The sequence below is a fragment of the Astyanax mexicanus genome, chromosome 6 (assembly GCF_023375975.1).
Source record: "Astyanax mexicanus isolate ESR-SI-001 chromosome 6, AstMex3_surface, whole genome shotgun sequence".
Classification (NCBI taxonomy): domain Eukaryota; kingdom Metazoa; phylum Chordata; class Actinopteri; order Characiformes; family Acestrorhamphidae; genus Astyanax; species Astyanax mexicanus.
In genome coordinates this window covers 16,970,740-16,995,877 of record NC_064413.1, presented here as the reverse complement: position 1 = coordinate 16,995,877, position 25,138 = coordinate 16,970,740, and the positions used below count along the sequence as shown (strand labels likewise).

Below are 25,138 nucleotides of genomic sequence, written 5' to 3'. Positions count from 1 at the left end.
AGTGATCTTCAGGTGAGAACGACAGGTATAGCTGGGTGTCATCAGCAAAGCAATGGTAGGAAAATCCGTGTGAGCGGACAACCTGACCAAGAGAGGTGGTGTATATGGAGAAGAGAAGGGGTCCCAGTACCGAACCTTGGGGAACCCCAGTGGATAAGGAGCGGGCTGAGGACAGCTGTCCTTGCCACGACACCTTGAACGAGCGCCCAGTGAGGTACGATCTGAGTTCACAAAGCACACCCAGCTTGATATTGGTTATAGATGGATCATATCTAGTATTTTAGGGTGGAATGCAGTGATTTCCAGTACAGAATCATGTCTGTTGTTAATGCAGTGCCACCTGAGGGCCCAAAGATCACCAGCATCCAATACTGGCATCAGCCTTATCCCTTGTAGGTGCTTTTGATGATGTTATGTACTGATGGTCAGAAAATCTTGCAATTTTACATTTTTCTGCAATTGTTTAACAATTTTTAGACCTAGTTTTAAACACGTTGGTGAATCTTTCCTTTACTCTGCATTTCTAAATCAGCTGTTTTTTTAGTACCAGTTAGTTTTCCTGCCTTTTGATGGCCCTTTCTCCAACTTAAAAAAAAAAACAACCATTGCTGCCATTAAGTTCTAAATGAGTTAATGTTTTTCATAAAATGGGAAAATGTTAACATCTGATATGTGTTCTATGTTTTACTGTGATTTGGAAGTCATTGCATTCTGTTTTTATTACATTTATTTACAGTGTCTCAGCTTTTTTGGATTTGGAGTTGTAATGCCTAATTATAGTTAAGCTACTAAGCTAAGTAATGCTTTGAAGCTGAGGGAGCATGGAGATTGACAACAGTTTAACAATAGCCTAGCTATAACAGCTGTAAAAACTGATACTCCATTATTTCCATCATATTTTCCATTGATTGTTGTCCTGTCCTGAAAGATCTGCTCTCCTCTTTCAGGCTACAACATGATCCACTTGACACCGCTTCAGCTGCTGGGAAAGTCACGCTCAGGCTACTCCATAGCTGACCAATTGGAACTGAACCCAGATTTTTCTCCTCTGGGGAAGAACTACACGTGGACAGATGTGGGGAATCTGATAGACAAGATCAGGAATGAATGGGGCGTGCTGTGCATCACTGACGTTGTGTACAATCATACCGGTATGATGCTGTTGTACCTTTTTCAATGTTCTTCATTTAGTTCGAGGGCATGTGTAATTTAACGGTTAGCTCAAAAGTAGTGGTGGTACTTGTGGGGTATATCCTGATCAGGGGAAAACTTTTTCATTCATTTTAAAATGTCTAGTTGTGGTCTCTAGTATGAATGAATGCCATGTGAGCAGTTTTTTGTGAAAAAAAAAGTGTTCTGGTGTTTTTTTATGACCATGCTTTATTTCACTGAATTAGTGGTCTATGAAGAAGGACAGGATTTCGGCTCTTGCTCATGAATATTCATACATGCAAACATATCGCCTCTGATTGGCTAACAGAGGCTGAGCGGCTCACTCACCCCGCCCCCCTCCCCGCAGCATTGATACGGCACCTGCTTTGACCAGTGTTCTGTTGAGTTGTGCTGCCTTGTCAAATTGTGCTTTCCTAGTGCATATTTAAAGTCTCTGTAAAACGCAGAATCAACCGGAGATCCGATTTAAACCTTTAGTTACTTACACAAGATAGCTAATGCTAACTTGTAGCTGGTGTAAACAGAGCTGTGAGCTCTGATAAGACAGTGTCGGCTCTGCTGCTGCCGGCTTCAGTGCTGTCTGTGGGTGGTCCCGAACCGAGGTGGGCGAGGCCATGAATTCACAAGTTGTATGTAGACACAGTGCTTTTCCTGATCGACTCTTTTTTTTTTTAAAGTATTTTCTTTTCTTTGCTACTGCAGACAATGGGGTTTGAGGAAGAGTTTTATGTGTAGCATCATATACAACTCAGGGAGAACTATATTTTAGCAGAAGGAGATCTTTAATGACGCTAGGCTCTCTGTATTCTATCAGCATGCAAAAACCAACACCAAGCCTTACCCGTATAGAGCAGGGGTGGAGTATTGCAGCAGCAGCTGTCTCAGTTGCATCACACTCCCAGCTTCTGGAGCTCTTTGTCATTAGCTGCTAGTGTGAAGGTCAGCTTTTCCAGTTCATCTCCCACAGAGGACGATGACATCACCGAAACATGGTCCAAGATGTTTGATCTGATGAACAGACTGAAGAAGTATCCATGAAAATTCCACATCTCTTAGGCTTTGTCAGAGAAGCACATGGACATTTCTTATGCATGTATGATAATGGTGTTCACTTTTGACATTTTGCTGACATTGCAGTGCGCTAAAAGTAGATCCCAGCATTATCTTTGACATTACTGTGTTTCATCTGTCCTTTCAGTGTTGCTTGAGGAATTTCAGCCTTTAGTAAAGGGGGCAGAGGTTTGTTGAATCAAATTTGACAAGGTCAGTGTATGGCAATACCATAGGTTTAGGTACTATTTCACACAATCATTTTCGTAGCTCTCTGTCCATTAACATTAAACATGTGAGAAGACACATGTTTTCTTCCCAGTTTACACAGCCAATTACCCAACCCACTCATTAGGACTCCCCGTATCACTAGTAATGCCACAACAGTTAGACTCTGCCTCTTTTTAAACTGCTGCAGAATTGCCGAGTAGCATCATAGTGCGCTCAGAGGAAAGTGCAGCGACTCGGTTCTGATACATCAGCTCACAGATGCCTCGTGCTGATCGACATCACTCTTTGGAGCTACCCAGCCAGAGAGATCAAGGCCAATTGTGCTCTTTCAGGGCTCCAGTAGCTGATGGCAAGCTACATGAACAGGATTCGAACCAGCGATCTCTTGATCGTAGTGGCAGCGATTAGCCTTCTGGACCACTCCGAACCCCACGTGCTTGTTTTAACTTTTAGTTATAGTTGTGGGGAGACCAGGAGCAGGAATACTCGCTCACTATTAATTTAGGGTCTGATTTGGTATGGTATGATTTAAAACATTAAATCAAGAAAGGAAGAAAAAAAGTTTAATACAGGCATGTTTACATTTGTGAGATCTGAGATCTGAGAATAATTTTTTGGGTTAATTTTTGCTGCTTATGGATGTTGCTGTATGGCAGCTTCCTTTTTTTAAATCTTAAGAGGTTTTAAGAGAAGATTCAGGAAGTAAAAATAGTTGATACTACATTGATAAAAGGCCTGCGAACACATTTCTTTTTCTGTGTATATTTTAAATGAGAGGAAATAGTGCCACACAAAACAGGGAGTCTGTTTACTCAAACAGAATTAATTCTGGAAGGAGTCCAAACACTGGGAAACCTGAGGCCAATATCAGCCTTGGCAGGGAAATGAATGGGGCTTTTTGTAGCCTCTTTGCTGCAAGTATTTGTATCCTGCTTTGAAACAGCTTGCTAATTGGCTGGTGGTATGGTTTAATTTAGTTAAGAGTGCAGTGTAAGAGGACATTCAGGATTACACCATGGTATATCAGATTTTATTAGCATCTAAACTTACATACACTCACATTTAACAATAGTTGGTGTTCTATTGTTTTATGTTGGATTTTAACAAGGTAAAATATTGTGTTGGTGCTGGGTTTTGGTGTGGGGCTTTGGAACTCTCCTGTTTGCGACTACATTACATTACATTACATGTTTCCTAACCATAGCGATTGTAAACCAATTAACTGTGCTGGTGTTTCTATAACATAGTGAAACAGTAAATGGTCTAATATTCCCTTAAATGGCAAGAGGTGTCAAGTAATGAATGACAAATACATTGTTACCTTAATTAAGTAGAAATTTTGATTATCTCTACTTTATATTATATTTTAGACATCTTTTGACTTCTTCTCCTTACATTTTCACCACATTATCTGAACTTTCTACTCCTTACGTTATAAAAATAGACTTGTTACTCCTATTTCATTTGAGCTTGTTATGCAGACAAATCTCTACATCCAGATGGAGGGAATTTGATTGTGGTTAAATGAGAAGTATAAACATATACCATTCTTATACCCTATTGGCACACCTCACGTCACACTCCAGAAAGAACATAGCAGACATATGTAGTCTAGTATGAAGATGATCCGTGCAGAGACTCAAGTGACCTCGAGCCAAACGTCTAACTAAGCTTCAATATATTTGCATTTTACAATACATTAGTTTTCAATGGACATATATGCAGCTTAAATAGGGAGCCTAGTGCATCCCAAGTTTATTAACATTATCATTTTAATATAAGGTCTACTGAAGTATTTTAAACTCTAGTATCTATACTTCTACTTGAATAACGAATGTTAATACTTCTGTTACATCTGCTAATGGCTCTCTTAATGCCTTATTAATGTGGTAACAAACTAATAATACCGCAGGGGAACTTACCTCTTATACTGCTCTTATCAATTAGATATAAAACATGGGAGAGCAAGAGAGGTACAGCAAAAAGGGGAAGAAAAGCCAAAATCCTTCTCTGAATTTGGGTCGAGAGATCCAGTTGTATAATATATAAATAAGTATATAAAGGACATTCTAATTATTGTTCTTTGTTTTAATTGTATAAGGTTTAATTTGAGTAATATCCATGGTGATGTTTAGAGAAACATGAAGACATTGAGAAATATAACTTAATAATATAAATATTTGTTTGGAAGACTTTTAAGCTTAAAATCTATGTTTTTTATTATTTAAACATGTCTGCATTGTAGAGTAATACTAAAGTCATCCAAACTAAGAGGAAACACATATGAAATTATTAAGTGAACAAACCAGAATAGGTTTTATATTTTAGATTCTTTAAAGGTCTTATTTAATTTTTTCTTTTATTTTATAATGTCTATTTGTAGTCTCTAGTATGAATGAATGCCCTGTGAGCTGTTTTTTGTGAAAAAAAAGTGCTCCAGGGCTCTGGTATAACACTGCTTTAGTTATGCAAACACCTCTTTCAGTTAACAGCTGTGCTAAACAAGAATTAATCCCTTGAAACACTTAATGTGTTTGAGAGCATCAGTTGTAAAGTTGTGAAGAGTAGAATTGGTTGGTATACAGTGAATAGCTCTATTTGAATAATGTTCTAATCCATATTATGGCAAGAAATACTCAACTAAAAGTAGAGAAAAAACGACTGTAAGATATGAAGGTCAGACAATCCGAAACATTTCAGGAACTTTAAAAGTACTCTCAAGTGGAGTCACAAAGACCATTAGAAATGTTATGATGAAACTGGCCCTCATCAGGGCCACCATAGGAAAAAAAAAAATAGAGTGACGTCTGTTGCACAGGATAAGTTTATCGGAGTTACCAGCCTCAGAAACCAAACGTTAACAGCACCAAAAGTAAGATAACCCAAATGTTTGGCAGAGTATTTGATTTTAATATTTGATTTGTTTAACAATTTTGAGTGCAGTAGTACAGTTTAGTTTAGTCCTTATGTTAGTTGAATCCTTATGTCTAAACTGTATTAGTACAGTAGTACAGTTTAGTTTAGTCCTTATGTTTTCATTCATAGTCTGGATGACTTTAGTATTAATGTACAGTGTAGGAAAAAGACTTTTTTAAAGAATTTTTAACTGGTACTGTATTTGTAAATATATATCCAGTGTGAAACACATGGCACCCTTATCGTAGAATCCCCCTCATACTGTAAAGCTAAGGTAAAGGCTCTGACTTTCAGAAGCACTGAGTAAGGTGTCAAAGGCTGTGTTCAGAAGGTCAAATGCCTAATAGTATCCTGAAATCCTATCCACCTCCGAGCTTAAAGAAGATCCTGTGTGTAGATCTATAAATGGCGCATGGATGTAACTTATGCTAACTATGTGCAAGATGGTGCTGTTGCAGGTTCAAACATCTCAGAAGTGCAGCATGATTAATGAGGTCATGTGAGGATGAGGGATAAGTTTTGCATGATATGAGCTCGGCTCTGCGGCTATCAAAGTGGAATTGTGTGTATATCATATTCTTGATTTAGTTTTCATAAAATACTTGTATTTATGCTGGTAATTTATGAGATCATGCTCATAGTTTTTTTTGTTGTTTTTTTTTTTTTTTTATTAGCGTCTAACAGCAAGTGGCTACGACTTCATCCAGAATGTGGCTACAACCTGGTGAATTCTCCCCACCTGAAGCCGGCCTGGATACTGGACAGAGCCCTTTGGCATTTTAACTGTGACCTCGCAGATGGGAGATACAGTGACAGCAGAATACCATCGCTTGTTGAGAATGAGAAGCAGCTTAAGGTGAGTTTGTTGGGCCTTTTTTTCATAATTCTCTTTTGTACCCCTACCCCTTGTTTTAAAGTGTAACCGTTCCACTTGTAACTCTGTTCTCTCCCCTAAGAACTGGAAAAACCCATCAAGCACCCAAAACAGATATAACCAATTTCAGTGAAGCGCTAAAGTTCAGCAACCTAGCTGCTGATTGACTAGTGAACTTTATTGCACCGTATGTCTTCAGAAAGGGGTCAGGTGGCACAGCAATTAATTATTATATTCCATTCCTTAATTCCTTATGTGATGGGGAGCTGAAATTAGCTTTTATTAGCCTTTATTTTAGTTAATTTTTTTGTTCCACCTTAAATGCTGCTCTGTTGCACCATATAGGGTGGAACAGGAAAAATATCTAGCTAGCTAGTTTCTGAAATAAGCTACTAGCGATTTTTATACTTGCTATAAAGAAAATGGCCATAAACATTAAAATTAAACATCATTGCCAGTGATTCTTAACGCCCTTTTTTTTTTTGAGTGAGCCTCTGAAAAAAATCCTTTTGAAAGGTCATGTAGCCCTAATACTTCCCCCTACCCCTCCAACCTAACAAGAATCAAGACACCCTACCCCTAGACGTGAACAAACAAAATAGAAAGAGCCAAGGGGTAGAAATAAGATTGGTTCATACGCGATACTGCATATTCATACTGCACATACATACACAGAATTCAGTAAAGAGTCTTTGAACACTTGAACGCTTCTTGCCATCAGCAGCCACAAAAAGAGCCTGAGAGAGCACAACTGACTTTGCTCTTTCAGGGGTAGGTAAATGGTAAGCAGTGTCACACCCATAGTGTGATGCTGGTCAGCACAGGCTCTTACATTAGCAACGGTTCCTTAAAATATGGTTGCTAACTTCACTTGTGTCCAAGGAGATATATGCTAGTCTTCACCCTTCTAGTGTTGGGGAATTACAAGTGATAGGGGCAGTTCATATGAACAGATTGCTAATTGGACTGCCAAAAGAAAACTAGAAAGAAAATGGTAGAAAACAAGTGGTAAAACTAGAATGGAATTGTTAGATAGTTCTCATAATGGTACTGGAGCCATTATTATTATGGCTTGATTAGATATCTAGGCCTTGATTAGTATCCAGTCCACTGGCAGAAACTGTGTTCAGTTTACTTTAAATTTATTTTATTTGCAAATTATAAGACAAACAAACAAGCAAATAATGAGGTTCCAATATTGCAGCTCATGGGTAGAAAACCCTTTTGTGGTAATATTACGTGGATGTTCCAGTTTATGGCCTTGTTGGTGCTCAAGTGACTTTCAACTAATATTCAACTGAATGTCTTTTGAATGCAACTTAACCCTGTGTTGAATTTAAATGATTCAAAATAGAACCTTACCCTACATTTAAGCCTAACCTTAACCCTTAATCAACCCTAAAACCCTAAACTTTAAATTTAACTCTACACCCAATCCTAAAATGTTAAGATTAGAGTTTGGGTTAGAGTTGGATGTAGGGTTACATTCAATAGAGAATCAATTACTTTCACCTTTCAGTTCAATTGCATTTAATAGACATGCAGTTGAATGTTAGTTAAATTTCAGTTGAGCATCAATAAGGCCATCAAATGGACCATCTAAGCCAAGTGTTACCTTTGTTACTGACATGCCAGATTTTATGATTACTCCTTTTAGTAAGTTATGAACCCTCATTACCTGCAGATCTAAAATCTATGATGCAGTACCAAGTTTTCACCACCAGAAGGTGGGATTCAGTCTATAGCAGCATAGGGCACGGGAGCTGATTTATTGTCACCGGGTTTGATGAAGCTGCTCATCATTGAGTGAATCAAGAGATCAACCTGACCTTTTAGACTTTCCACTGCTTTCTGGAAAAAAAACTACATAACACAGTACTGTACTTTTACTTTTAATATTTAGTAAAACATTTAGTAGTACACTTAATTGTACTTTTACTGAAGTCCTGGAGACCTACCTCCCTGGAGGTTTCAGATCTAACACACTTAGAATGTTCACATGTCCCTGAAGACCTTGATTTTTTTCTTTATTAAGTGGTGTTTGGAGTTAGGGAGTAAAGTAAACTCAGGATTTAAACTGCAGGAATGGTGATGTGTGTTGTGAAGCACTCCAATACATCCCACATGTGTTTGGTGGGGTTGAGATTAGGGAGTTCTGTGCAGAGCGCGGAAGTTTCTGCACACAATGATTCATGCATTAAACTGCCGTATAGAGAGGCATTATCCATCACTACAAAGAGCTCGTTTCAGTGCTCCGAAGTCCAGTTGTGATATGCTTTACACGCACTGACCCTTGCTCTGTATATTAATATAAGTTTCCAATATTGTAAAAGCTCACAGAATTATATAATCTTCTAATCTTATTATCAGCCGCAGATTTTTAATGGCATAACATAAATACACTATAGTAAGATAAGTAAACTTGTCTTTTTGTTTCTTAGAACAACACAGAGGGAGCAGCCTGACATATTTTCTTCAGACCAGACTTGATAGATGGATATTGAATAATCTTTCATGAACAGGCGTTATCTTATCTGTGCCTGATTGTTTTGGTAGTCTGTCATTAGGCCCTGATTTTATTGAGCGACGTCATTCTAAAGTGTCACTGAGTGCAGGTATGATGCTTGAGAGCCTGTTTAGTCCATTATAATGGGTTAAAGGTTAACCAGTAGCTCAACCCAAGGACATTTGGCTTATTTTCCCCAAGCTTATTCATGTATTTTACACTGTTAGACAGAAATAATGCATGTATAGCAGTAATTTAGAATTTAGTCCACAGAAAATCATACAAAACCAAGTACAGACACACAAGCTTTCTGCATATATCTCCAAATCATTAATATGTTGCGAAGTGTTTTTGACCCTCATATTAAAAATTTGAGTAAAATCCCAGAAAATGACATATATGGTTAAGATGCTCACAGTGGAAACTTACTGAGACAAACTTGGCAGACTTACAAAGGCATGTTAGATTGACCTCAGATAGGTCACTATGACCTAGTACTCCATAATCTTGGACTAAAACATGTACAGGGTAAGTCAAAAGTTTGGACACACCTTTTCTCATTTAATGTTTTTTTTTCTGTTCATGATTCTCATAATTTTTTACATTATACATTTAATAGTGAAGACATATTACATGAAGCTATACATGAACACATGCAGAATTATGATATCCTTTAGATGCATCTAAGGAGCCACATTTCCCTTTAATGACAGATTTGCACACTGTTGGTATTTTCTAAGTGGCTTGGTATTTCCTGAACTTTGGCCAAAACTGATTGACTTTTTTGCACCTATAGTAATAAATCCTTAGATTAGAAGTGAATAAATTCTACAAAAATTCAGCACAACAAAATGTTTCGTAATATTTGTACACAGAACATTTGAATGCTTATTTTTATAATATGTTAAAATTACAGTAACTTAAATGTCTAAATGCAATTATATATTTACAGTACCAGTCAAACGTGAATTAGAAAATGTAATACTGAAGACATTAAAGCTATACATGAACACATGGAACTATTTAGTAAACGAAAACAAGAATGTTTTATACTTTAGATTCTTTTAGCCACATTTAGCTTTGAGGACAGATCTGCTGGCACTAAGATATTTTATTCACTCCAAAGATTATATATGAAAATAACAGAAATCGGAGTTTAGGCAGATGATATAGTGCAGCACTACATGACAAATAACAGATTGTAGGGTTCAGGTACAGTACCAGTCAAAAGTTTAGACTCACATTCTAATTAATAATTAATTCTTCTTTATTTGTATTATGTACTACATTGTAGATTAATATTAAATGTCTCCTTCCATCGTTTTTAAATTCATTTTAAAAAGTATAGTTGTGGTCTCTAGTATAAATGAATGCCATGTGAGCTGTTGTTTGAGAAAAATTGCTCAGGGGTTTCTATTTAGCCCTGCTATAGTTCACTGTACTAGAGGTCTCTGAAGAAAGACAGGTTTTGGCTCTTGCTCATAAATATTCATACAAGCAAATATATCGCCTCTGATTGGCTAACAGCACTGCAGCATAGAATGCCTACCAGCATTCCCCCCACACAGTAAATTTTACAGCTCTAAAACTCAAAGGACAAAATGTTCTCAGAGATACAGCCTTAGTTATAAAGATATAGCACTGAGTGCTAGGTAAAATTAACCCCTAAACTTAACGCTTAACGTCAGACTTGAGCTGCTCCGTGGCCGAGAGAAGTTATCAATGCCGGTTGCGAGTGCAAGTAGAGACTGCCCGTTGCGATGCCGGTCTCCCAGCGGCAGTGCAAAAAAAAAACCTCCCCTCCTCCCCTTCACCGTTGCCATGACGCCACTATCCCCACGGCAGTGCAAATAACCCCTGTGGATAACGCCTACTAAACTCTTACCTCAGACTTGGTGATTCGGTGCTTGGGCAGTTTCACCACGTCGAAGCCCCAGAGTACACTTTATATCATAAAATCTGACACGAAAGTGATACTTACACAAGATAGATAACACTAACTAGCTCTGTAAACAGAAGCTGTAAACAGAGCTGTTAGCATCTCCTTAGCTAACGAGACAGTGTCGGCTCTGCTCCAGCCCGGGCCTCTGGGTGGTCCTGAGCCAAGGTGGGCGTGGCCATAAAGTTACTGGTTTACGTAGACACCCTAACCTCTCTCTGTTCAACTCGTATTTCTGAGGATTTTCTTTTACTAGCTACTGCAGTCAAGGCAGGCTGAGAAACAGTTTCATGTGCAGCATGTATACACAACTCAGAGAGACCTATAGTATTTCACAAAGCACAAGAAAAAGTGGATTTAAGCAGAAGGAGGTCTTTAAACACTATAAAAGAACACATTTGCAGTTTGGTTGTAGACAAAAAAGTGTTTGGCCTTCACAAGCACCAGTCATATAAACCCAACCAAAGTAGTTTGGTATGACTTGGAGTGCAGAGTAAAGGAAAGAGTAAAGGAACTTCTTTAAGACAGTTGGAGAACCATTCCAGGTTCTATATGAAGCAGACTGAGAATTAATAGCATACTATTACTAACTCAGTTACATATTGCATTTAAAAAAAGCAATTGACTTTTAAATATTGAGAATATTCAGATATTGAATTTGGGATATAACAGTTCTAAATATAAAAAAATAGCTAACATAAAACTACTGTTTTTAATCAGTGTTAAGTCACATTTGCATTAATGAGCTCTCTTCATAAAAAAATTATTAAGGTTACAGTCCCCTCCAAAAGTATTGGAACAATAAGGCCAATCTATTTATTTTTACTGTAGACTGCATACCTTTGGGTTTGACATTAAAAGATTAATATGATTAATATGATTAATATTCCAGAGATTAATGCAGAGAGTGCACAAAGCAAAATCTGCTACTTTTAAAACTGAAAAACATATTTTGGCTTGTTTAACACTTTTTGGTTTGTTTCATAATTGCATATGCATTATTTCATAGTTTAGATTTATTCAATATTAATTTACAATGTAGAAAATAATAATAACAAACAAAATAACATTTTATATATATATAGTGTAAATAGTGTGATTAGCTGCTGGTTTTCAGTTGTGCTACTCAAGTACGATGTTTAATGATTTAAATAGTGAGAAAAATAAACCAACAATCTACTGTTTGGTTTCTTAGAAACACAAGAAGGAAACCACGTCATATTTTCTTCAAACCTTGATGGATGGAGGTTAAATAATCTCAAATAAGCGGACGTTATCTTAAGTATGATTGTTTTGGTAGTCATTAGGCCATTATGTCATCGAGTGACGTGATCTTGGATGTTTTGTCGTTGAGACACTTCACTTTCAGATTTGTGGCATGACAGCCTGTTTAGCACATTAAGATGTGTTAAGAGTTAAGTAGCTCAATTCCAGAGCATTTAGCTCGTATCTCCGCACAGACACTAATTAATGTATTTTACACTGTGGGACACAGCAATCTTCAGTTTACTCAGGTGTGATTATGGATATGCTGTTGACGTAAAAAAATATATATATACTTTATATATCATGCAATGTTGCTATTGCTGACAGTGAGTTAGCAATATAAACTCAGTAAAAGTATCTTTTGTTTTTGCAAAAATAAACATACTTTTCTAATATATGTTAGAAACTATGTAGATACAAAAATGGCACCCAGACATAAATAAATATTTATTATGAGTAGAACTTTAGACTGTCAGATAAAGATCTGACATACAATACCAGATGAAATACAATACCAGTCAAAAGTTTGGACACACCCCTTCTTATTTAATGTTATTTCTTTTATATATATAATTTTCTACATTGTAGATTAATAATAAAGACATTAAAAATGAAAATAAGCCAAAATATGTTTTATTCTTTAGATTCTTCAAAGTAGCAGCTTTGGCTTTGATGCAAACTTTGCACACTCATGGCATCATTCTCTCAGTGTGCTTCATGATGTAGAACCTGAAATGGTACTCCAGCTGTCTTAAAGCAGTTGTAGAGGTGCTGAACTCTAGTTCAATGCTAGCTTCACTCTGCTCTCCTCCAACTTGTCTCAAACCACCTGAGTTGTGTTTGTATGTCAGGTGTTTGTGAAGCCAAACATTTTTTGTCTACTACATAGCTGCATATGTGTTCCTTCACCTTTTTTAAGTCTTTTTATATGACTACATTCAGTGAATACAAAATGATATGTTTTGATTTATGGCTGGATGTGGACTTCTCTTATTGTTTACTCTGGGAGGCTTTGTTATTACAGTGTGATAAAACTAACCCTGTTGTGTGGAGGCTCAACTTTTATTGAGCTATCTCTTACTGTGAGTTATTTGCATGCATAACAATTCATTCAAAATCATAAAAATACAAGTGAACCTAAATGATTTGATTTCTATCAGAATTTAAAGATAATTTAAAAAAATAGAAAAATAATTAAAAAGCAGGCATGTTGAGCTATTAAAATACAGTACTTAATAAACATTATTTAGTATCTCTTAGAACAGTTTCAAAGATATTAGACCTGTCTCAATAATTCTTTGGACAAAATATTGTAAATTATATTGTTGTCATGTAATGACAATAAAATTATTACTTTTATGCCCCTGAAATAAAGAAAATTTAATAGCATAGTAACTCAGTTACACAATACATAAAAACAATACATCACTTTTGAGTATTGCCAATATTCAGGCATAAAATAAAAAACTAAAACTAAACTAAATAAAACGACTGGTTTTAATCAGTGTTGACCACACGTTTGCGTTAATGGGCTCGATTCATTAATAAATTATTGATGTTACAGTCCCCTTTAAAGTATTTGAACAATGAGGCCATAATTTGGCCAGATGACCGTTATCCAGCTCAAAGTAGCTCCACACCTCCTTGCTAGAATCCAGAGAGCCCTGATATTTAAAATGAGGCATTAATAACTTAAAAAGTGAACTGAAAATGACGTATATATATATATATATATATATATATATATATATATATATATATATATATATATATATATATAGCCTGCCCCCTGGCGTAGCAGCCGGCACCAGGAGGCAGTTCAGAAGATAGCACCTCCTGCCTTAACCCAGACATTTTTTCTTGTGAGAAAAAGTTTTGGAACATGTGATTTTTAGGTGTGTTTTGTTGCCCATTTGTGTCCTGATACATTGATTTTTTAAACAATAAATAGCGCTAAATGTCCATGCTCAGTTTCAGATTTTGGTTTAGTCTGTGCAGACTGAGCATTTATAGTTAGAGGAGTAACCAACATGAAAACAAGCAACTGTGAAGCTGAGAAAAGATGGAAAATCAATCAGAGCCATTACACAAATACTAGCCACAGCCAGAACAACCATCGGAATGTCCCGAAAAAGAAAGTCATCACTGGTGTACTATGTGTTGTGTGTATAACATTGTGTGAGTGACATCAGCATCCACCTTAAGAGGGTAGGAGTGAAGGTTTCACAATCTGCTGTTTTCAGAAGCCTTCATTGGCAAAAGTACAGAGATTTCATCAAAAGATATAAATCACTAATTATCAAGATGAATAGGACCTAAAAGAGATGGTGGGAGTAAATGTGGGCAATTTCTTTGGATCTGTGTGATCAGTTTCTTTATACAGTATATGGGTGAGGAGTATTACAGCTAAACCACAGTCTATATCTCCAGACACTCCGAGAATTTCTGCTGAAAGAAGTTTTTCCTCCACTGAAACTGTGGGAGTTCCTCCAGGTCAATGTGGACAAGGCTGTAGAGCAGTTTAAGAAGCTGCTGCAGGCTGGTGAGTTTTGTAGTCCTGCTACACCATCACGTCACTCACATAAATACCAAATAAAATAAATGGTATTGTCCTGTTTTGTGGTGTGATACAGGTGGTAAAGCAGATGGGCCAGAAGTGAAGACAGAGCACAAGCTGAAGATCATACAGGATCCGCAGTACAGGCGCTTCGGGAACACTGTAGACATGAAGATGGCGCTGGAAATGTTTGGCAGACATACGTAAGTTCTCTGCCCTGAGACGTTCCTGTTCTGTTTCTTGTCAAATCAACTGAGATTGCCCTGAATCCCATCCATAAAGGTGGTAATGTGCATAGGCAAGATGAAATATGCTTTCTGAGTGTTTACCATCACTCCAATACTGTATCAGGTACCAATTAGTGGAGATGACAACAACTTAAGCTGCTTTAATGCTTATGCAGGAAGACTGTATCATAAATGAGTTAGTTGAAACAATGAGTTTAGTTGAACCACTTGTGCAACTACTTAGGGAAAAGTGGGGCAATCGAAGAAGAACCCATGGCTCAGGGGGCAGCAGCAACTGGGCTCTCAGAAAGTCATTATTGGGCTTTTTTTAATATCAAAAGTGTACAGAAATTGCTGGTTCGAATCCTGTTCATGTAGCTTGCCATTAGCTGCCAGAGCCCTGAGAGAGCACAATTGTGCTTACAAACTTTTTACTGGTCCTGTATAACATGAAAAACATATTAAAACTTAGAAAAAAAAAAATATATATATATTTTTCAAAAAATAATCAACAGGAATGGTCCAGCAGCAATCCAAGTGTGTTGTGACTGGTTTAAGAAGAGTCTGGAGGAGCTGAACATGGAGTGCTTTAAGGAAATGCAGAGTCACCATGAGCAGGTCTGCCCTGTTTTAGCCATGTACTGTATCTCTACAGTCTTTCTAATACAGAAGAATGCTACATTTAATCTGTGAATTCTGAAAAAAATGGTTAATAAAGTTTTTCCTTAACACTTAGGCTGTAAACTGCATCATGGGGACTGTGCACTATGAACGTCTTGCACCTAATGGTCCTAAACTCGGCCCTTTCTCCAGAGAACACCCTTTGGTGACAAGGTGAGCTTTTAGGATTCTTGTGTCATAGATTACACACATTATCCATTAACCATTTCTTTAGATTTAATTTTCCAATTGTTCCTCAGCTATTTTACCTTCCCCTTTGAGGACATGCCCATGGAGAAGGAGAAACAGCTGCTGCAGAATCCTGAAAATGCCTGCCATTTCCTGGCCCACAATGGATGGGTTATGGGGGATGATCCGCTCAGGAACTTTGCAGAACCAGGTGAAAGCAGCATTTAGATACTGCTCATCACTTTTAATAATACATTCAGACATGCATTTAAAACAAAGACAGCTGGGGCTCTGAATGGTCCAGCGGAATAAGGCACTGCCACTGTGATTGAAAGGTTGACAGTTTGAACACCGGGTCATGCTGCCTGCCATCAGCAGCCAGAGTCTGAGAGAGCACAATTTTTACGCTGTGGATGGCACTCTCTCCCCTCATCACAGAGTACCCAGTAATTCTATATCAGCAGCAGTTTAAAAAGAGGCAGTGGCTGTCCTAAGGAGTGGGTTGGGTAATTGACCCTCATAATTGGGGAAAAAATGTGATAAAAAATTTAAAAATAGTACTGCAGTGTGTGGCTTGAAGCGAAGTACGCTCTCTGCCTGATTTCTGGATTTCCCTGTTTTCCAGCACTGAGTTCAATGGCATTCAAAAAATTCTCCTCCTTTTTGAATTAACATTTCAAATCTGGAAATCAAATAAAGAGCCCATCTCAATATAAAAGATGATTTCAGACTGTTTGTGAGCCCTACTAAGCCATGAATGGAACATCTTTGTTGTACTTAGAAGTCACAACTACTAAGGTTTGCCATAAGAGAACCATGTTTTGCCCGTTTTGCCCATTTGTCATGCTATGTAACATAAGGGGAAGAGAAACGTTGTGTAGAATTTTTCTCACTTTGAACAGGTAGTAATGTATACCTGAGGAGGGAGCTGGTATGCTGGGGTGACAGTGTGAAGCTTCGCTATGGCAGTAAACCTGAGGACTGCCCGTACCTGTGGGCACACATGAAGAAGTACACAGAGATCACGGCCAAACACTTCTGTGGCGTGCGGCTGGACAACTGCCATTCCACACCTCTACATGTGGCCGAGGTACCTTTACTAATTCCACTTTGTTATGATCTTATTTTAAAATATATATTTATATAGTTCATTGGTTATGTTATGTTTTGTTCTGTTTTATTTTTTATAAGTACTTTTTAAGTACTGTTGATCTTTGTATAGATAGTATCAATTTAGGACGTTTAATCACTTATCCCGAATAAATAATTCTGCACACAGTACCAATTCTGGACTCATCCGGGGGACCAGGGGAACTTTTTTCTAAGCTGTGGCTCAATTGCGTAATTCCATTTGTCACTTTTCTAAATGTGAATAATTGCGAAATCTTTATCTGTTTGCTGTTGTTCTTTTATTTTACTTCGATGAAAACACATATACTCCTACCAGTATGGAGGTATATTAAAAAAATGCATACCGGATAGGAATTTAAAACCCAGCACTATATTATGCAAGCTCCAGGTTTTGTGTGTTGGGTAATTTTTTTACTATTACATATTTCTACTACCATTTTAAGCCCAATTTTTTATTGCCTGCACACTACAACCAGATACTTTTACAAGCCTACATGTTTTGGGGACTGGAACTGATCAAATAATTAGCATATCTGAGAGTATTTTAGAATTGGATTGGGTCCATTCATTCATGATGTCTTGTATGTTGTGCTTTAGGCGATGCTAACAGCTGCCAGGTTGGTCAGACCCAATCTGTACGTGATAGCTGAGCTTTTTACGGGCAGTGAACAGATTGACAATACATTTGTTAATCGCCTTGGAATTACCAGTCTCATCAGAGGTACTGAGGAGTGGGAGAGGGGTGATTTATTCTGCATGATTGATGTTGATGAAAATGCTCTTTGTGTTCTCTTTTCTTTTTCCCTCTGACTCTAAAATACCTACATGCATGCTATTACATGCATAATATTTAATTAATTAATTTACTGCACCCTTTCTCCTCATTTTAATACTTGCATAATATGCATATGCAACTGTCTGCATTTTATTCATGTTACAAATGCAAATACATTTATCTGCCATCACCTTTGAACCTTGCTGCTAAATTCCTGTGCCTTAAAATATCGAAATTATTTTCCATTTTGCCCACTTTCCCACTAATGCTCTTCCTACATGCATGTACTACATTTTTTACATTCTTCTTTCCTACACTCTCCCCATCCCCTCCATCCACCTTAATCAATTACCACTCGTATTTAACCCTGTCTGCTATGCTTGGCTGCATGTGTGTGTGTGATATTGTGATGTTGGCTGCAGTACATGCTGGAGATCGCTCGTGAGCGCAGGCCTGACCTGTATGTGGTGGCTGAACTCTTCACCGGGAGCGAAGAGCTGGACAATGTCTTCGTCACTAAGCTTGGCATTACCTCCCTCATCCGGGGTAAGAGTGGAAGACAAAACACTGAGAGCAAAAAGAGCAGGTACTGATGTTGAGGGATTTTTTCCAGCTCATTTTAAAGGTATCTGGACCTCCATCATCATCCCAGAGAACGGTTCCACTGCTTCATAGGCCGGTGCTGATGCTTCTCAATGAGATTATACACAGTCCAAACAATATATTATGTCTCCTTTTTTCTACACTCACTGTCTATCATTTTAGCTTAGCTTTAGCTTAGCTATCAGTTAAGCATATACAGTTGCAAGAAAAAGTACGTGGACCCTTTGTGATTACTTGAATTTATGCATAAATTGGTCATTAAATGTGCTCTGATCACAACAATAGACAAACACAGTCTGCATAAACAAATACCACAAAAATGTATATGTTTGCATAGTTTTATTAAACACAACATGTTTTCACAACATGAACATTTGGATTTAATAACTGGTTGACCCTCCTTTGGCAGCAATAACCTCAACCAGACGTTTCCTGTAGTTGCAGATTAGACCTGAACAACGGTCAGGAGGAATTTTGGATCATTCCTTTTCACAAACCTGTTTCAGTTCAGCAATGTTCTTGGGATCGCTCTCTTGGGGTCATGCCACAGCATCTCAATAGGGTTGAGGTCAGGACTCTCCAGAAGGCGTATTTTCTTCTGTTGAAGACATTCAGTTGTTGATTTATTCTGCTTTGTGGCGTTGTCCTCTTGCATCATCCATCCTCTGTTGAGCTTCAGTTGGTAGACAGATGGTCTTAAGTTTTCCTGCAAAATGTCTTGGTAAACTTGCGAATTCACTTTTTCATTGATTACGGCAATCCGTCCAAGCCCTGAGGCAGCAAAGCAGCCCCAAACCATGATGCCTCCTCCACCATGTTTCACAGTTGTGATGAGGTTTTGATGATGGTGTGCTGTGCCTTTTTTCTCCACACATAGCACTGTGTGTTCCTTCCAGACAACGCAATTTTGGTTTCATCTGTCTACAGTCTTCAGCTGAAACTCTAGAATTCTTCCTCACCTCTTTGATCATTCTGTGCTGTGCTCTTGCAGCCGTCTTTACAGGACGACCACGCCTAGGGACAGCAGCAACAGTCTTGAACTTTCTCCATTTGTAGACTGTCTGCTGACCCCTGTTATAGAACTATAAAGTGTTTCTATATGGTCAGTGAAGCTGATAAGATGGGCAGTGACAGTAGTACCATCAAGGTGGTCAAAACATTGTGACTTGACTGTGTATAAGCTGCTTGTTTGTAGTTGAACACCTGTGTTGGTAATGGGTGTACCTTAAAGGGGAATGTCACAGATCAGATTTATCATATTTTCTGAATAATTGAGATTCATTTGAAACATACAGAATTAGAATTGTTCACAGTGGCAGGGAAAGGAATCAGACATCAGTGTCTAAAAAAGCTTTATTACAAATGGTTGCCATATGTAATGGGACTGGAACTAGTATTGGGTTCCATGACTTTTGCCATGTCCCATGTAAGCTAAAGAACACTGCTCTGACCTGCAGGATGTGTCATTTGTCTGATCACACAAACAATTCTTGCCAGACACTTCCGGCACTTCTCCTTTAAAGTGGTTGAATTCACTAGGGATCTACCAACTTGTCGACATATAACTCTGGAAAAAAATAAGAGATCTCTTCAGTTTCTGAATCAGTTTGTCTGATTTTGCTATTTTAGGTATATGTTTGAGTAAAATGAACATTGTTGTTTTATTCTATAAACTACGGACAACATTTCTCCCAGATTCCAAATAAAATATTGTCATTTAGAACATTTATTTGCAGAAAATGAGAAATGGCTAAAATAACAAAAAAGATGCACAGCTTTCAGACCTCAAATAATGCAAAGAAAACAAGTTCATATTAATAACGTTTTAAGACTTCAGAAATCAATGTTTGGTGGAATAACCCTGGTTTTTAATGACAGTTTTCATGCGTTCTGGCATGTTTTCCTCCACCAGTCTTCCACACTGCTTTTATTCCACTTCTGGTGAAAAAAATCAAGCAGTACAGCCTGGTTTGATGGCTGTGATCATCCATCTTCTCTTTTGATTTTATTCCAGAGGTTTTCAATTTGATAAAATAATAAAAAAAAACTCTTATTTTTTTTACAGAGCTTTATACTGTACGGAATGTACATATCTGTCTTGTATTTCCTGTAACAAACTGCAGTTGTGCTTAAAAAATTAATTCCATTCTGTTTTTTGCCTCAGAGGCGATGAGTGCTGGGGATAGTCATGAGGAAGGCAGGTTGGTGTACCGCTTTGGAGGAGAGCCTGTCGGATCCTTTGTCCAGCCTAACCTCAGACCTTTGGTTCCAGGCATAGCACATGCTATGTTCCTGGATGTTACCCATGACAATGAGTGTCCGATCCAGGTTAGATAAGAGTCTTTAAATATTTAAGCTTTAATCACATAGAAAGCAGCGTGTCACATTGGCAAAAGATAGCTCTGTTTAAAGCTTTTAAATGATGAGTTCCTCAATGAACAATATTAGTTCATTCAAGTTCATTTATGTGACGTTATTAAAAGTTAAAACATCCCATTTTTAAATGCATTCATTGCATTCATGTGCAAAAAATGCATTGTGTTAAAGGTTCGCTCCGTGTACGACGGCCTCACCAGCTCTGCCATCGTCTCTATGGCCTGCTGTGCCACAGGCAGTACAAGAGGATATGACGAGCTGGTTCCTCACCAGGTAAGAAAGACTGCAGCCCATCCCCCTGTCTGTTTGACGTAGTTTACCACGGGAATGTTCAGTCTTATCTGCAAATAGCTGGTGTGGTTTCACCAAATGTGTACCAAGCAGTGCCATGCCTGGTCAGATGTTTAAAGAAAGGATCAGGTCTTTTGGGTTAATGTTTTCCTGATAAAATAATCTCTCCAAATAAATGACTTAACATTGTAAATCCCCTGAGAGCTCATTATACTGCAGTGCAGTGTTTTGTTACTGAGTCATTGTAGATCAGCACCAACTGCTCAGGGTTTGTATGATCATGAGAAACCTGAAAAAGTCATGGAATATGAAAATAGCAATTTCCAGGCCTGGATAAACTTTGGAAAAATAAAAATAGTAGAAGCAGATGGATCTGGTGCAACTTCACTGTGCAACAAGGTGCCTGGTAATAAAACCACTGATCAAAAATAGTAAAAAACCAGCAGCACTTGTTGACTGGAGAATTTCAGATTTATTGACAATACAAAAATAACCAACGCGTTTCGGCGCTCAGGCCTTCATCAGGGTTAAAAGACAAAAGTTAATAGCATTCCTGCTTTTATAACACACAAGATTACAAAACAACCAATGAGAACACTCCAAATACTAAAGGTCACATGATCAGCCAATGAGAGGCTGGCAGCTCAATTAAAAAAAAAAAAATAATAAAAAATAAAAATACCCAGAAAGTTTTGGAAAAGTCATGGAAATTTGGTCTACAAATTGTGTTTCCGTTTATCGATGGAGAAAATCTATTTTGATCTAAGAAATACATCAACTCAGAGTTAAAATTCAGTATTTTATCCCTAAACAATGGAGCTCTCAGCATCTGACACACATTTTAATATTATAAAATTTTGTGTCAGATTCATTTTAGGCCTACTATAATCAACTTCGATTATAGTTTTAGTTCATTTTTTATGGTTTTATCATCCATGTCTGCACTGATGTTTTAAAAACCGTATGGTCATGAAAATTAGCATTAAAGCCATGGAAAAGTCATGAAAAAAATCATGGAAATATATTGGTTAAAAAGTGTATGAACCCTGACTGATGCACGTTTTTAATGCTTTGCCACAGATTTCAGTGGTCAGTGAAGAGCGGCTGTACTCTAGGTGGAATGCAGATGCCCTGCCCTCTTCTCCTGGGGAGGTGAACCTTCAATCAGGCATCATGGCAGGGAAACTGGCCCTCAACAGGCTCCACCAGGAGCTGGCTGAGAAAGGCTTCACACAGGTCTGCATGATACCTAAATGTCTCGGCCTAAATGTCAAATGAGTTTGGCTTGGACCTTCAGTCTCCCGAAGAGAGAAAGTTCTAGTCTTACAGTTCAGCAGTAACTTCATGTGTGTGTGTGTGTGTGTGTGTGTGTGTGTGTGTTTTAGGTCTATGTAGACCAGCTCGATGAAGATACTGTGGCAGTAACCAGACACTGTCCAAGCACACACCGGTCAGTGGTGACTGTGTCTCGAACAGCCTTCAAAAACCCCAAAACCCACCAGTACAGAGAGAGAGTTTCTCCCATGTTCATACCAGGTCAGAACTCGAATACACTCAAACTAAGCACCCCTCATCATTTTCGTGATTTTCCTTTAAAAATCATTGGTTGTTTGGATCAGCTTTTTCGGTTAAATATATCATATAGCAGACAGATGAACACAGTGATATTTGAGAAGTGAAATTAAGTTTATAGGATTTACAGAAAGTGTGCAATAATTCTTTAAACAAAGCCCTGCTGTAGGTCTGTGGTCTGTGGGTTTACTTTGACTGTTCTCACCATCCTTCTCCTCTGTTTATCTGAGATTTTTCTTGGCCTACCACTTCAGGTCTTAACTAGAACTGTGTCTGTGGTCTTCCATTCCCTCACTATGTTCCTCACAGTGGAAACTGACAGCTGAAATCTCTGAGATTTTAGCTTTTTGTATCCTTCTTCTAAACCATGATGTTGAATAATCCCATGTTGCCACTCTTCGGAGAAGATGCAAAGAGGAGAAAAACTTGTAATTGGCCCCTTAACCCTTTCTCATAATAAATAGATAAACATAGATTCACCTGTGTATGTAGGTTAAGTGTCCAATAATTAGTACTAAAAGTATTCAAATGCATAAAACGACAATGGTGCCCAAATTTCTGCACCTGCCTAATTTTGTTTTAAGAACTATTGGACACTTTCTATAAATCCTATAAACTTCATGTCTCAAATATCACTGTGTTCATCTGATATATGATATTTAACTGAAATTGCTGATCTAAACAACTAATGATTTATAAAGGAAAATCATAAAAAAATTATTCAAGGGTGTCCAAACTTTTTCGTACCACTGTATAAGAGAAGTTGATTTAACTTTTTTTATTTTTATTATACCAATTAATTTGCCCAACAGTAAGCCCAACACTTAGTATCTTAATATAAAGTAAATACACATGTTGTTCTTCTTACTGTTCATTTAATTTTACTAGAATATTTTTATAAGACAAAAAAAGACCAACAATAACATTATTTGTGCTTTATTTCAATTCAAATTGTGTTGAACAGGCATGTCTCTTGTAACCGCAATATTCTTAAGCAATTCAACAAAGAATGATGATGATAATGTGAATAAATCTAACACAATGCCTACTCTGAGCCTTGTACTGTAAGCCTGGATAAGTTGAATTTACTTAAATTATTTGAGGAAACTGGTTGCCTTGATTTAATTATAATAAACACATTTAGTTATTATGCCTGAGTTCATTTCTTTGTTTTTTTTTTTTGTTATATAATTTGCTTTGCATAATAAGTCTACTTTGAATGTTATGGTCATAGAGGCCAGGTAGCTAATAGATGCCAGATAGTGCCAGAAGCCAGTGGAAAATAAGCTTCCACTGGGAACAGACTAAACTCAGTTATCATAAGTTGATTTAACTAAAAGCTCTCCGTTTGGAAGCATATGTGCTAAAAAAAAAAAAAAACAAATTCACTGAAATATCCAATTTTACAATTAACACACTTACTTTGTTCAAACTAACTGTGGCTTTACAGGGCAGGTTATTAGTGGAAAAATGTATTGTTGCACAGTGTTTGTATGAAATACACAACAAAACTGCGGCCACAAATGTTATACTGTTATACTGATGTTATACTGATACTGACCCAAGCCTTATGTGCACAGTATAGACATCCGTTTCACACTCAGCGTACTGCATGTACTCTGCTCTCCTGTTCCACAGGCCAGATAGAGGAGGTGATCCTGGAGGCACGTATGGTGGAGAGAGACGCTGGCTCATACGTGAAAGATGAGAAGTATATAAACGGCATGCCTGAGTACACGGTGGAGCTCCGGGAACACCTCCAGGTAACCTGAGCCGTCTCGCAGCAGGGTGACCCGCAGTGGCAGGAGTGCAAGCAGCTGAAATGTTACATCAGCTTGAGAGTATAGCATCACGTAATCAGAAAAGTCAGATGTGACCGCGCAGGCCGTGACTCAGAAATCTTGCAAATGTCAAACCCAAGACGAATGAGTTTTGAATAGCTTCTTGTTCAACCCTTTGTTTTGTAGTGCCATGCTGTGGACCTGTGTGATATATTAACAATATATACTGCCTGGCCAAAAAAAAGTCCCACTAAAAAAAGGTCACACACTCTAATATTTGGTTGGACCGCCTTTTTTTATTAATTTATTTTTTTATATGTTTTATTGAGGAAGCGAGAGACAAGTACAAAAAAGACAATAGTAAAACCAGAAGGTAGAGAAACAAGACAAATCCAATAATTAAGAAAAGAAGAGCGTTGACAATGCCCAATATAAAAGCACAGAGACAATAGACAAAACAAATGTACAAAACCAAACAAAGGGGTCACGCCCCAGTATTTCTTTCTTTTTTCTGCATTTTTTCCTTTTCCCACTTCTTCTTCCTTCCTCTCCTATATTCCAACCCAATTCTTCCCTCCCCTCTCGTACTCTCCAATTTTTGTTTTATTATTAATTACAATCCCACCCACCCCACCACTCCAAGCCCATTAAACCCCTTCTATTTTGCATAACTCAATGGAGTTAAGATCTGGACTCTGTGGTGAACAATCCATGTGTGAAAATGATGATCTCAGGCTCTTTAATCCACTCTTCTTCAAATCAATTCATCTTTTACAGATAATGTGGTGAGCTTTGTGTCAAGCTTTTCCAAGCCTTTTCTATACTTCCTTCTTCCCATTATTCTGGTACAGGTTGATCATAGTTTCATCTGTCCAAAGAACGCTACTCCAGAACTGGGTTGGCTTCTTTAGATGTGTTTTTTTTTTATATAAAATCTAATCTGGCCTTTCTATTAATGATTTGCACCTTGTGGTGAACCCTCTGTATTTGCTCCCATGAAGTCTTTTTTTTATGGTAGACT

At 37.6% G+C, this 25,138-nt stretch overlaps 1 protein-coding gene across 3 annotated transcripts in view; it reads left to right on the top strand.

The window, feature by feature from the left end:
• Nucleotides 1-25,138, top strand: part of LOC103032775 (glycogen debranching enzyme) — a 46,525-nt gene that overhangs the window by 5,141 nt on the left and 16,246 nt on the right. For 2 of the 3 annotated variants that reach the window (XM_049480030.1, XM_049480032.1), the window contains 14 exons: nt 948-1,151; nt 6,045-6,226; nt 14,386-14,497; nt 14,589-14,715; nt 15,255-15,357; nt 15,476-15,573; nt 15,660-15,799; nt 16,491-16,678; nt 17,317-17,440; nt 20,262-20,425; nt 20,645-20,746; nt 21,845-22,000; nt 22,150-22,300; nt 23,975-24,099. In XM_049480030.1, the coding sequence (XP_049335987.1) occupies nt 948-1,151; nt 6,045-6,226; nt 14,386-14,497; nt 14,589-14,715; nt 15,255-15,357; nt 15,476-15,573; nt 15,660-15,799; nt 16,491-16,678; nt 17,317-17,440; nt 20,262-20,425; nt 20,645-20,746; nt 21,845-22,000; nt 22,150-22,300; nt 23,975-24,099 (1,976 nt within the window). Of the gene's footprint in view, nt 1-947; nt 1,152-6,044; nt 6,227-14,385; nt 14,498-14,588; nt 14,716-15,254; nt 15,358-15,475; nt 15,574-15,659; nt 15,800-16,490; nt 16,679-17,316; nt 17,441-17,916; nt 18,041-20,261; nt 20,426-20,644; nt 20,747-21,844; nt 22,001-22,149; nt 22,301-23,974; nt 24,100-25,138 lie in introns of all 3 variants that reach the window. The other variant, XM_049480031.1, reaches the window with a different exon arrangement.